At 39.8% G+C, this 14,228-nt stretch overlaps 1 protein-coding gene across 1 annotated transcript in view; it reads right to left on the bottom strand.

Moving 5' to 3' along the window:
* Positions 1-4,552: 4,552 nt before the first annotated feature.
* The window catches only part of pard3aa (par-3 family cell polarity regulator alpha, a), a 460,595-nt gene continuing 450,919 nt past the window's right edge, over positions 4,553-14,228 (bottom strand). The window contains exons 22-23 of the mRNA XM_082183270.1: positions 12,664-12,782; positions 4,553-6,671 (exon numbers count right to left, since the gene is read on the bottom strand). Coding sequence (XP_082039396.1) covers positions 6,278-6,671; positions 12,664-12,782 — 513 coding nt within the window. The 3' untranslated portion in view covers positions 4,553-6,277. The remainder of the gene's footprint in view (positions 6,672-12,663; positions 12,783-14,228) is intronic.

Here is a 14,228-nt window from a genome sequence, read left to right on the forward strand (position 1 = left end):
TTAACATGACCTAACAATGAAAAACACTTCTAAAGCATTTATTAATCTTAAAGTTAATGTCAACATTCACTAATACATTATTAAAAGTATCTGTTAATCTTATGATTTCTTGACATGAAATGAACTAAAATCAACAGCATTTTTATAAAATAAATGTATTGATGGACCTTATTGAGAAGTGTTCCGATTCACTCTTTTTGCTTTTCACGTTTCATGTAATCTCCACAGATTGTAGTTGTATTAATTCAAACATTAAGATATGCATAAAAACAGACAATGACTTTAATACACATTCATGTTTTCAATTTAAACTCAAAGGTGTATTCAGTAGTTTTTTTAAAATAATAATAATTTAGCACTGGTTCGCTTAGCGTTCACATTGGCATTTTTAACACCGAACCTAAAGGCATAGGGATATGTTCACGACCTGATTGGTCGGCTTTTATGTCGTAGCCTATATTTCACGACTAGACCAGCTGAGAACTCGTGAAGAGCTTATAAATGTGCAAAGAAGTTAAAACAGCGGCAGGAATCCCTCCGTCACACACAAGCGACGATCTGCTGTGAGGAGACGCGGTTCTGAAGCCTGTACCGAACTGTGATGGGAAACATTGCGACCATGCCGAGAAAAAAAAGACGCTTGATCTTCAAGGGGGTAATGTTTCAGAAAACACTGATTGATTTTATGAAACATTGATTAGCAGACCATCACCTGCTGTTAGCATCCCATTGACTCCCATTCATTTTGGCGTCACTTTGACAGCGAATAACTTTACATCTGAGGCGTTTAAAGACTCCATTTGTCCATTATTTATTTCTAAAGAAACACGAAAATGTATAAAAGGCTCCATTACCTTGTATCTTACGTTATGGCCCCGTAGAAGCAGTTTTTGTAAAAATAGGCTAACGATTGCGTCATAACCACGCGACTCTCTGTCGCACAGTAGAGAGATTACCGTATGGACAGGAGGAGAAGCTCACGGGCAATCGGGGGGACGTGGAGGCAAAATGACAAAGTAATTAATCAGAATACTTAGCAAAAGTTTCTCCTTCTCCTAGCTCATGGACACCTCCTACTCACACTCTCCGTCTCTGCAAGTTTCGGAAGGGAATGATTCAGATTACTCCCTGGCACAGCTACTTGAAGACAGACGGGTTGCTCACGTCACATCTACGTCATCAAGCTCAGTTTGAGTCTGTGCAGTACGCTCGACCATCAGGAAGTGAGAGCTTCAGTACGCTCAGCCATCAGGAAGTGAGAGCTTCAGTACGCTCAGCCATCAGGAAGTGAGAGCTTCAGTACGCTCAGCCATCAGGAAGTGAGTGCTTCAGTACGCTCAGCCATCAGGAAGTGAGAGCTTCAGTACGCTCAGCCATCAGGAAGTGAGAGCTTCAGTACGCTCAGCCATCAGGAAGTGAGAGCTTCAGTACGCTCAGCCATCAGGAAGTGAGAGCTTCAGTGCGCTCAGCCATCAGGAAGTGAGAGCTTCAGTGCGCTCAGCCATCAGGAAGTGAGAGCTTCAGTACGCTCAGCCATCAGGAAGTGAGAGCTTCAGTACGCTCGGCCATCAGGAAGTGAGAGCTTCAGTACGCTCAGCCATCAGGAAGTGAGAGCTTCAGTACGCTCGGCCATCAGGAAGTGAGAGCTTCAGTACGCTCGGCCATCAGGAAGTGAGAGCTTCAGTACGCTCGGCCATCAGGAAGTGAGAGCTTCAGTACGCTCAGCCATCAGGAAGTGAGAGCTTCAGTACGCTCGACCATCAGGAAGTGAGAGCTTCAGTACGCTCAGCCATCAGGAAGTGAGAGCTTCAGTACGCTCTGCCATCAGGAAGTGAGAGCTTCAGTACGCTCAGCCATCAGGAAGTGAGAGCTTCAGTACGCTCAGCCATCAGGAAGTGAGAGCTTCAGTACGCTCAGCCATCAGGAAGTGAGAGCTTCAGTACGCTCGACCATCAGGAAGTGAGAGCTTCAGTACGCTCTGCCATCAGGAAGTGAGAGCTTCAGTACGCTCAGCCATCAGAAAGAAGAGCTTCTAATTTACTTCACTTTTCTCCGTTGAATCCAATGAGGTCGCTGTGTCCATTTCTTTTACTGTCTATGTTGAGCTTTCTGTCCTTTTTTGGTTCGCATCTTGTGACATAATTTCCCGTTTGTCTTTGGTCCGTGTTGTTGCGTTCATATTTCAGTCGAACCGCACCAGAGTTCGTACCAAGAGACCCATCTTTTAAGCGGCCCAGTAAAATAAATTCTGATTCCCAGAACATTATGGGAACGTTGGTTTTGTGGTCCCAAAACATGTATTTGTGACATTTGTTATTGGTTAGCCAGGAAAGGTTTCATTATGGAAATATAACGTCTTTTTAGGTTTGCAGAACGTTACCTAAACATTCCTGTAACGTTCCCAGAACGTTCCCTTAGCGTTCAATTAACCTCTTTTCTTGTATCACTGTACCATTGAATTTGACATTCAGATTGAAAACACGTGGATTGACAAGAAAACCCCCACAGATAATCAGCCAAGATAATTTGACCTTTATGTTTTTGAAAATAATAATTTGATTAATTAAGGTTATCAATAAAATGACTATGTATTATAAAATGTTATTTTTTTTTATTTTTTATGGTAAAGCACTTGGTGTTTTGAAAATAAAGGGGTAAAACACTTACTGTAAACAAAATGAAGAAACTTTTTATTGAATATAGATTTGATATGTACAGAGAAGCTTTGTGTACATTTTGACACATCAGGTAAAAACTTTGTGTAAAAACCATTTTCACTGTGCATACATGAATCGAACACCATAGTACCTATTAAGTGGACAACAAAATGTCATACAAATACATTAAAATGTGCAGATTACTCTTAGCTTTCTTTTAACGATTAAAACAAATGCTGTATGATCAAGAGAAAGTCAAAAGATAATAATAATTTCATTTTAAAAATGTGCATTTGGCGACACATTCAACTTTTAACATACAAAAACATCCCTCATCACAGACACTTCCCATCGAAAACATCTTATGTATACAATGTGATATAAAATAGTAGATAAGCAGCCGGCACCAACAAAAAAAAAAAACACTAAAAAACAACGCTGCTGTTCTGGAAATGTCTTCTCTGTTAGTAGATACAATACTAGAAGCACATCATGTCATACCACAGAACCCATAACAATCCTGGGAGGAAGTACCAAACTTTTTCTCTGGGAATATACTGAACGTTTTCCACGATGAATGGATGCGAGACCGAGAGAGACGCCAGGCGGACTCACTTTAAGAGACTTGGAGGAGAGAGAGTACATTGGTCAATGGGCTTGGCTTTCCTTTTTGTGAGAGCTTATTAAGCTCTTTTAGCTTTAGCTCTGAAAAATGTGGCCAAGTGTTTCATGTCCCTGCCAAGATACAGTTCATAGACGAGAGAGAGTCATGTTACAGGCACTGGTGATACACAATCCCATGCAAAACCCACACACGCATACAAATACCAAAAAATCTAGAGCACACATGAAAGCCACATGCCATTTGTTAGAGTGGTTAAGATTTCTGAATGAACAGTTAAAAGACAGCTAGATTTAAAGGGATAGTCACTGAAAAATAGTCACATTAAAATAGACAGTCTCAAGCTGTAATAAAAAAACAACATAAAATGATATACCAATTTTATCATTGTTCAGAAGCGCACAACTTTTACTTTTTTTTTTTTTTTGTCCTTTTCAGAGCTTGACAGCTCCTTTTGTGAGAAAAGTGTGAACTGCACTTTTGTGTTCCACATAAAGAAAGTCAAACATGTTTGGAACGACATGAGAAAAAAAGAGACAACACATTTTTCATTACTAGGTGAACTTCTCCCTTAAACAGGTTTTCGACCCTATCCGTGGCTACTGCGGTGTGAGCTGTAACCTGAGCTTTGTTGTGTTATAGTGGAACACGTGCGCGAGCAACCGGCCATTAACCTGTGCGATAAACACTAAAGTGCAGAACAGAACTGCTCTCCGCCTGAGCCGCTGAAACCAAAGACGCTTCGGAAGGCAAAGGTCAGAGTCACACCCACACCTACTGCGTCTAAAACTAATGCACACACACTCACACACACACACACACACACACACACACACACACACACACACACACACACACACACACACACACACGTTGGGTTTCCATGTTTTATGGGGACTTTCCATAGACATAATGATTTTTATTCTGTACAAACTGTATATTCTCTCCGCTTACACTAAATCTACCCATCACAGAAAACTTTCTGCATTTTTACATTTTCACTTAGTCTGATTTATAACCAAAAATGTCCCCACAAGGACAAGGATTTCAGATATCGCCATCTTTGTGTCCCCATAACGTAGGGTTTACCAAGACACACACACACACACACACACACACACACACACACACACACACACACACACACACACACACACACACACACACACACACACACACACACACACACACACACACACACACACACACACACACACACACACACACACACACACACACACACACACACACACACAGCCAGCCAGCCAGCCAGCCAGCCAGCCAGCCAGCCAGCCAGCCAGCCAGCCAGCCAGCCAGCCTGGAAGTCACACGAATACAGTCTGGATAGGAAGCATTAAAGTCAACATGAATTCAAAATACACACTATTTACTTTCTTAATACATGTTCCTGGTGTTATTATGCAAGATTCATCTGTGCATGTTATTTTAACCCCCCAACATTTTGTAATCTTTCATAAAAATGTAAAAACATGCTCCGCCTTCATCAATCCCTCTTATTTGTAAGCCCCTCCCATCCAATCACAATCATAAAGATTCCTGATGGATAAAATTATGTTTAATCTCACTGAATAGCCATTTCATGTTGCATTTAAAGGTGCAGTATGTAATTTCTGTTCTATTAGTAGCACCAAACCATATTTGTTATTCTTCAAAAAGTATTATAACACATAAAAAAAAAATTTTTTTTTTCAAAAGTACCTAGTTTTTAATTAATTCCCTCATTCCTGGTCTGGGATGTATTGCCGTAAGAAGGGGGAGAGCTGTACATTTACTGGCTTATTAGTGAAGGAACAGAGACACTAACTGGAGGAAGGAGCAGAAGAATCAATTATATAGTGGGTGGAGATGGAAGGCGTCACATGAGGAGCAATTGAGAAATATGACGGGTTAATGGGGTTTTCCGTAGCAGAGAGTTGGAGGGTTGTGGGGTCATAACCTTTTCACACTCTATTAGCTGAGTTCAGCTACTCTGGTGGAGTACATGGGCTAAAACACACACACACACACGCTAATACAGCACACCTACACTTACACACATTCTCATTAGGGGAACGTAACAACCTCATTCTCAGTGCTATGTAAAAATAATGATATACTTAAGTTGTAAAGTATTTATACATCATGGATATTTGTACTGAATATATGCTGATTTTAATTAAAAAAACAAAACAAATAATTAGCAATGTTTGCTATAAAACTAATGAAAATTAGAATTTAGAGAAATCTGAATTTTGGTAATGTCAATTTTGGGGGAAATTAAAAGATATTGTGGCCACAAATTAAGATTTTGTACTAATTTGTTCCTTTTTTAAAAAATGTAGCTAAGTTGAGGCCACTATTTAAAAACAGTAACAAAGATTGAACTAAAATAAGGGAACAAAATTATTAAAACGAAGTCACAAATTAGAAAACCTTTTTTTTTTTTTTTTACTTGACGTGTAATACAAACTGGAATAAGGATTTGTTCCCATAACAGCTGTGGGAACAAATTCTTATTCTAATTTATATTCCACTTCATGTGAAACAGTGACATTTTTTTTATAGACCTAGAAACAAATAAGCTAAATATTTGCATATATATGTCTTTTAATCTGTGGTGCAATATGACCCAGAAATGTTCCTGACAGGTGTAGTGAAATTCACCCGCCTACAAGTTCTCAGCACACTTGACAAAGACATGTTATGTAGGTCACAAGATGCTGGAAACAGCCATGCATCGACTGTCATGTGATTGTCAAGAGGACGTCAATGAATTCAGTACAAACACATACACGTTTGTGAAACGCAGGGATGGGAGATAGATATTCCATAAAGATTTTCAGTGTGTTCATACTAGAGAAAAACAAAACAAATTGAAATAACCCTCCAAAACCAATTACTCAGAATCCTCCATTCAGTCTCCATATTATAGCTCTGTCTCTTTCCATTCAATATTATTGCTGTAATACAGTTTTTCCTACAGTTTTGATCTCTCGTCTCAAGAGTAGAAGGGACGGCCCTTCTCAGGGGTCTGTAGACGGTTGAGCCGGGCGAGTTGGGTGGGCGATGGTGGCACATCTTGTCGGTAGGGACCTTTGGGTGGTGTAGGAACAGGGGTCTGGATCGGGGCTGGTGTTTCCTCCATCGTAGGCAGCTTGGTTTTCGCCTCCTGCTCCTTCCGTCTCTGTTCCTGTCTCAGGAGCTCTTGGGTCTCCAGGAGTACGCGAGCGTTCATGCCCGTGGAGGCGGCGCCCAGGTATCCGTTGGCAGTGCGGGATCCCTGGTAGCTGGAGTAGCGCGGGTTTTCTTTGGCCGTCTGAAAGACATCGCCGGGAGGATAGACTTTATCCCAAGAGTCTTGAGACACGGTGCTAGGGTTTTTACGTGGTTGTCTGAGGAAGACAGAAAGAAGGGTCAGAAACAGACACGGTAAAAAGCTCACACAGTGTCCTAATCAGACTAGTGTTGTCAAAAGTACCGATTTCGGTACCAAGTCGGCACTGAAATTTAAAAACTGTGACGATACAAGAATTTCCCTCTAGCATTTTGAGCGCTGTTGAACGGATTCTTAAACACCTCTGATTGGCCATTGCGTTCACACGCTCAATATATATGTCTGTGATTGGCTACAATGATCAACACTTCAAAAACATGTTGTCTTCAATGAGTGCTTACACAGATACACACGGGAGCGTTTGAAAGCAGGCGTCTATCAGCGGATACGTCTCTCAGTGGATATATTTCTGATATTAACACCAGAGGTGTTTAAGAATCCATTAAACAGAGCTCAAAATGCAAGAGGGAAATGCTGGTCTCGTCACATTTTTAAAATTTCAGTACAGACTTGGTACTGAAGTCGGTATTTTTGACAACACTAAATCAGACACGCTACGATCCCACAACACATGATAACAGGTGTCCTTTCCATGTTAATCTTTTTTTTTTGTCCTAACAAGTCATGTCGTTGATACACGACAAGCTCCAAGGGATACTCTTTTAGAAACGGTTTCTATTTCTGTGACGTCGTGGCTGGAACAACAACGCAATGATAATTATTGACTGCTTTATTTAATGTCTAGCATCTAATATGAGTTTGAATATCAATTTGTGTGATCTTGAAAATAAACAACGTTGAAATTAAACAAGTGTAGTATTAAACATGACAAAGATCGTTTCAATCTCTCAGTTAGTACTTTTGATGATGTTAAAATGGTTTGATTGACATGAATTTGATTATTCATTTCATTGCAAGAGCAGTGTGTGCTTGCAGAGAGACTCCGCCCACATGCTCTTATGATTGGATGTGCTTTTTTGATTGATTTTGTCGTGTCTTGTAGTCAAGTTACGTCTGGTTAAGACCTGGTGGTACAGTGAAAGAAGGACCTGCATCAACCACCAAATGGTCATCATAACAACCACCTACAACATGCTAGAATTGTGGTGGCGAGTTGTCCAGCGGCACTCACATTTTCTTCAGAAAATGTAAAAATCACAGTTAAACACTCTGAGGTCCGCTAGTGTACTTAACATCAAGAGTGAAAATAACAGGTTCCTTCAACGTCCATCCATACCGGCCAATCAACAACTAGACATTTGACAGACCGCCAGGGTTAGATGCATTTCTTGCCTAAAGGAACAGGGGAAGAAATATCAAACCTACAAATTTCTTTGTCAACGTAGCGGCCATTGTGAGGGGTGTCCACTCAGACTCTCTCCATCTTCTCTCTGCTCCGTTATTAGGATCCATTAAGTGGGAATGTGAAGTAGCTAGCGTGCCACATCTCTATGCCTCATGGCTAAATGAAGGCCCGTTTACACCTCACTGGCCTTGCAATCTTAAAAGCGTTCGTGCGCACACTTCTGTTGGGATTTCACACATTGGCTCACACAAGAGAGGAGTGCTTTCAAAAAGCAGGCACAAAAAAGTTCTATTATCGTCCAGAATTCAGAATGTGATGGTGAAATAAGGGGTGTTTACATCATTTTTTTTGTCACTAGCAAGATGCTAGTGTGTTATGGGTGACTGCTAGGTGATCGTTTACTGGCCAAAGTCTAAAAAAGCCCAAATATCTGTTATTATGGACCCTAGAAATGGCTTGGGTCCCAATTGCAATGTAAGTTGCCAGTTTTATTGATCGCTATAGGCGACAAAGAAAAGTAATAACACACCTCTCCTCAATAAGCCACATGATTTGAAGCATCATACAAGTCTTTCAAAGAAATGGTCTGCAACAAATTATACACCAAGGTTTATAGTTCAAGGTTTAAAAACAAACACTTAACGCTATATGAACAAATAGTGATTCTTGCCCTAGGACGCACCACTGAATCTCGTAGTTTCCTGTGCTATGGGTCACATTGTTCAGATCATAAATAAAAAAAATGTAAAAAAAAATAATGCAGATTACATTCAAGAGTGATTGCGTGAAGCATATCAATTTAAGTCAACGGTCATGAAAGGTCTAATATTTCAAAATACTGTAAATATGTTATTTTCACTATGTATTTGTATTTGTATATGTGCACTGGAAGCTTCAGTACCAAGAAAAATTATTTGTGTGTGCAAGCACACTTGGCAATAAAGCTCTTTCTGATTCTGAAATGTGTAGAAGGTGAAACTGACTGGATACCAATAATCCTGTGTTGATTATAGGGATGGGCAAGAGTACTCGCACGTGACTGCGACGATCGATCAGGAAAACAATGATTGCCCTGACTTTAATAAATTTAGTGACTTTAAAAAATACATTTCTCTCTTTTTTTCTGATTGGTTATTGCGGAGTTTGGTTCCTGAGGTCTGATTGATTAGTGTTAGACAGCATGCCTTCCAGACCTGCGAAATAAAGTAAAACTGGATTTGAAAGCGCGCACTGCAGTGATGCCAGGAATCACTTTGATCATGAAAGACAGTTAAGTGCAAGATGTGCAGCGCCAATCGATCATATGCATAACATTAGAATGTAATAGAATGTTGTAAATTCTTGGTGCTTTAGTTTTTCAGCGCGCTGTTGCAGAGCCCGTCCACAACAAGAGTTACACATCAGACTAGCATGGTCAAGTTCATGTGCGCCTTATCATGTGCTCTCAATGTAGCAACCCAACGTAGCAACAGCTTAACCAATGGTGTAAGACTGGGGAGGGGCTATCTGTTTTTTTTTCGACCAATAGCAGACGGGGGAGTATTTGTGAAACCTGTTTAAAAACGGTCATTATTTTTGCAATTCTTATGTCACATCACACAGTTCACACCTCATAGATAAACGGATATGCAGCATCTCTATGATAATGTCACGTCACAACGCAGGTAAAAACATTAAGGACAGAATAAGAACAAATTATTTTCCCCTTTGTCCCAAAAGCTACATTATTTGTATCTGAAACACAGCTGGTGTGCATTGCAGTTTATCAAAAGGACAACAGATATACACACAGAGAACAATATTATCTCAACACCTTGAGTAATGTTTTCTATTTGCTAACAGAAAGCAGAACGTGAGGCTGGAATGCGAGACCTTAATCTTATCTCACTGTGTGAGTGTTGCCGTATTATAACGCGCAGCTGTTGCATGAAGTTGCGCTCTGTTTCACATGACTTCCATTACTGCTAATCAGCATACACTTCACTTATCTGTCTTATTTTCTGTTCCTCCCTTTCTGTCTCTCTAATCCACATCCCTAAAAAAGAATCCCTTCATTAGCCAAGTGCTAAATCTGAACCCACAGGGTAAACACACAGTTGGATCCCTGTTAAAGCTTGCTTATAATCCATGCAACTGTTGATCAATCCAAGCTGCGTTGTGATTGGTGGAGCAGCGACGTGTTCCAGTAAGTCCTTGCATTACTAATGAGCGTGCATCTCGGCCGGGTCCTCCAGAGGACAGGGGTCAACTCACACCAGCTTGACCCTGCTTGACCGACGCTATGAGATTATGTGTGGAATGTGCATCAAAGGGCCGCCCAGTCGTGCCGAGTTTCCCCAGGGAAAGTGTCAAAGCTCCGTCAGGATCTAGTCGGCGGATTCCTTATGAAGCCGGCGTTTTCGTCTGAAGTTCGCTCAATATAGACAACGACATTGAAGATGCTTAAGGCAGGGAGAAATAGTGGAAGCTGATTGGTTGAATTGATTAACTGTCATTATGTCCACGTAGTGTGGAGTAGTGAATGTCGACCTCTCTATCGACCCTAGGACTTTCTCTACTGTCTTGGGAATGAGCGAAGAAAAAAAAAAGGGGGAAGAACGATGGATGGAACTGGGATTTCTGATGCAAGGCTCCCCCTCCTTTCTGCGGTGTGTGTGCTGGGCTTTGTCATTGCTTGAGGGGGACTAATTCTGTAATTGTACATATCCTGGATACACCGTTCTCAAAGCCAATAAAAACAAGCACCAAGCATGTAGGTTAGACCACACACACACACAGTTCCCAATAATTCCTTGTCAAAATCCCTGCAGACCATAATCTTATTCTTTAAAAAGAAGGCATTTTCTATGTGTATATTGTGTTTACAAGGTAACCATTGTCAAAGTATCAATTTCTTTAAAAAAAAAACCTTTTTGACTGGTTGTGTACGATTGTTTTGCAATTCTGGTGCCACATAAATTACACTGTTTAAACCTCTGCATGTAACTTGCAATTTCTACTGCAACTATTGTTTAGTTTGTTGAATAGAAGTGTGCTCAAGTATCAAATAGGCTTTTTACCTAGCAGACAAAATGGGAAACTATATCATATAGAGACTTGGGGTGGGCTTTTTTTTACTTTTGAAGCTTCAATGTCAACCTTTAAGTCTTTTTTTGTGTCTGTTCATTGGCTAAAATCCGCTCGGACCACCTTAGCAGCGTCTACAACACGACTGCGTTGTGAAGGTGACTTTTGAGCTGGTACATTTTCATCAGAAAACATAAAGTTTAAAGTTTTCCTGCTGTGCTGTAAATAAATGTAGTGAAATATTGAGTGAAACTTTATCAGCAGCGCCTGCAGCCCCCACCACTTTCAGTTAAGTATGTAAAGCTCCAATGCGGGAATTTTTTCTTCTTCTCGTGTCTGTTGGCTGGATGCTTTGCATGAACTGAAGCAGATTAAGAAGATACCAATGCCTGCAAGTAGAAACGCTGATATCAAACTCAGCCTGCGGGCAACATCCTAAGCTTTATTGACATTTATGACAAATATGCAAAGGGGAGGGGAAAGAGAGAAAGTGAAGAGAGAAGATAAAACAGATGAGGGATGGGGCCGATATCCATCCCCAAAAAATAGGGGGGGGGGGGGGGGGGGGGCTATAGACTGCAGTTGCCAAGATAAACTTCCCTCAACAAACAGGTTCTCGGGCTGATCTTTATTAGGTTTAGGAGGGGCACATTCTCTCGGCCTGTGAGCATGAAGACAGACGCTGTTGCTGTTCGGACGGCTTAGAGCGAAGACAGAACCGACCGCATGACTACACTGAGAAACACCACTGAGGTCAGAGGGGGTGTGGGAGACATGAGCATAGGAATGCACGCATATTTGGTTTATGGCTAATTTATTAGCATGCATTTATTAAAGTGTTACTTTTCACTGCTTTGCTCTAGTCGTTTGGACAACGTATGTGCTCATATTTGAGATTTACTGCTTGAATGTAAGGAATACCTTTACAAAATGTACTTGGGCAGAACCATGTGGTGCAGTGATTGTACCAGATTATATCATAGGATTATTTATGTATCATGGACTTTACATGGTACCGTAAGGTCAATGTTCTACAAACAAAACATAGTAAGGCATTAAAATGATATAATTTCAATAATTATAATACTTTTTAGTATTATTGAACTATTCAGCAAGGATGCATTAAATTTATCAAAAGTGACAGTAAAGGCATTTTTTTGTTACAAACAAATTCTATTTTAAATAAATGCTGTCCTTTAACTTTTTTTTTCATCAAAGGTTTCTTGAGCAGCAAATCAGCATATTATAATTCTTTTTGAAGGATCATGTGATTCTAAGAGAGTAATTATGCTGAAAATCCTGCAGTTTTTTCATATTATTTCACATTATTATTGTATTTTTGATTAAAAAAAAACCTTAATGACCCCCAAACTTTTGAACGGTAATAATTCGTATTATTAACAATATAAAATAAACGTACATATGCTAATTAATTTGATTTACTGAATTTGATTTTGAACTACTTTTCGATTCCAGAGGTTGTGCACAAGCGTTGAACGAGAGCTGTAGAATTGCTTTCCTGCTCTTCAAAAAAAGTTCACTTTTACATGAAAACTGTAGAATGAATGAAGGCCTTCAGTGCTTCAGGGAAATATTGTTCATTCCGTGTTATTGTTGTGAGGTTGAATGTGTGGTTACAGATGTGATCTGAGATATTGTGTGCGGTGGCGTCTCTTACCGCGGTAAGGAGTTGTATTGCCTCTGGGCTTGAGTAAAAGAGTCCTCTCTCTGTTTCTGCACTTGCACCTCCACAGAAACCGAATGCCGCCCCGTCGGTGTGTAAGAACCAGTGTTGGTCTGAAATGTGAATAAACATTCCTGTTACACACAAATAGTATAACAAAAGGATCTTAAAACATCGCTTTTTGTGTTTCCACAGCAGAAAGAAAGTCATATAAGCTTTGAACAAGATTTGATAAGCACAGCATAATTTCAGATTTCATGGTCAGGTATAAGGGTTTAATATTTGATGAGGGGCTCTTGATCGCTATTCCTCCTAAAACACAAGGTGCACTAATGAGAAGCGTGACTACCACACCCGATAGCAATTAGCCTCGAGTGCACTTGTGCTTCAAACGGCTGACTTCGCAAAAATAACAAATGCTGCATTAATGCAGAGAGGCGAACATTTAAACGAGTCATAAGACGATGTTATGGGGAAAAAACAGAAGAATTAAACATTATGGCGATGGTTTTACAACATCCTGGAGAATCGGGCAATTTTATCCATGTCTGATGAAGGCTGAGCAACATCTCCAGTGGGACACAATTTAATCGCTAAAGGCCCAGGAACATTTATTCGTTTGCAACGTATTAAGCCAAAAACAGAGGAAAGGAAATGCTTTTATTGTGAGCTAGAAGCAACGATGAAGTGATTATTCACAGTGAGATGTTTTAATGAGATTTGGACTGAGAAGACACTGAAGCAAGTCAAAATCAGGTTTGTGTGTGTGTGTGTGTGTGTGTGTGTGTGTGTGTGTGTGTGAGAGAGAGAGAGAGTGTGTGTATGTCTTCTAATGTCTCTGGCTACATACACACTATAGCTTAAATATGGTTGTCAATCCTCCTTTGTACACACAGTTTGGAAATTTACCAAAACTTAATTCATTCATATATATATATATATATATATATATATTTTTTTTTTTTATTGTGTAAAAAAATGTCTTTTTTATTGTAACAACCAGTATAAGAAATTAACTTGCATTAAAAGGGCTAATAATGTTGTCCATCTAGAATTAGTTTTCAGTGGCATATTAACCTTTATGATGCCATTTTTCACCAATTCATAAACACTTTCAATGAATCTTACTTTTAAATAAAAATGAATAATCTCACTTTTAATGAAACTTACATTACAGAATGTTAGCTAAAACTTAAATAATAAAACACCAGTAGCAAAACGCAATGAACTTCCACAGTACTAATTTAATGGCAGTTCAGAATAACAGCATTTCACTGCATGAAGAACCTGATATTTTAAAGTTCGTCAGTTCAATGCTAATGAAAGCATGACATCTCCAGATCTCTCTCATTAATCACATAAAATGTATCACTTTTTTTTTTAACTCTTTTCGGACACAGAGCAGACAACAATACGAAACCCACCTGAACAAACACAAAAAGTGGCCTGATAGAGTGGCCTGATGACAAGAACGTAATTATAAAAAATTGTCCACAGCAGTTCTGAGCAAGAAAGCATGATACAGCTGGATGGAGAGTCGAGGTAGCTTGCCGGACCCA

This window comes from Leuciscus leuciscus (genome assembly GCF_965113295.1).
Source record: "Leuciscus leuciscus genome assembly, chromosome: 11".
In the NCBI taxonomy this organism is placed as follows: domain Eukaryota; kingdom Metazoa; phylum Chordata; class Actinopteri; order Cypriniformes; family Leuciscidae; genus Leuciscus; species Leuciscus leuciscus.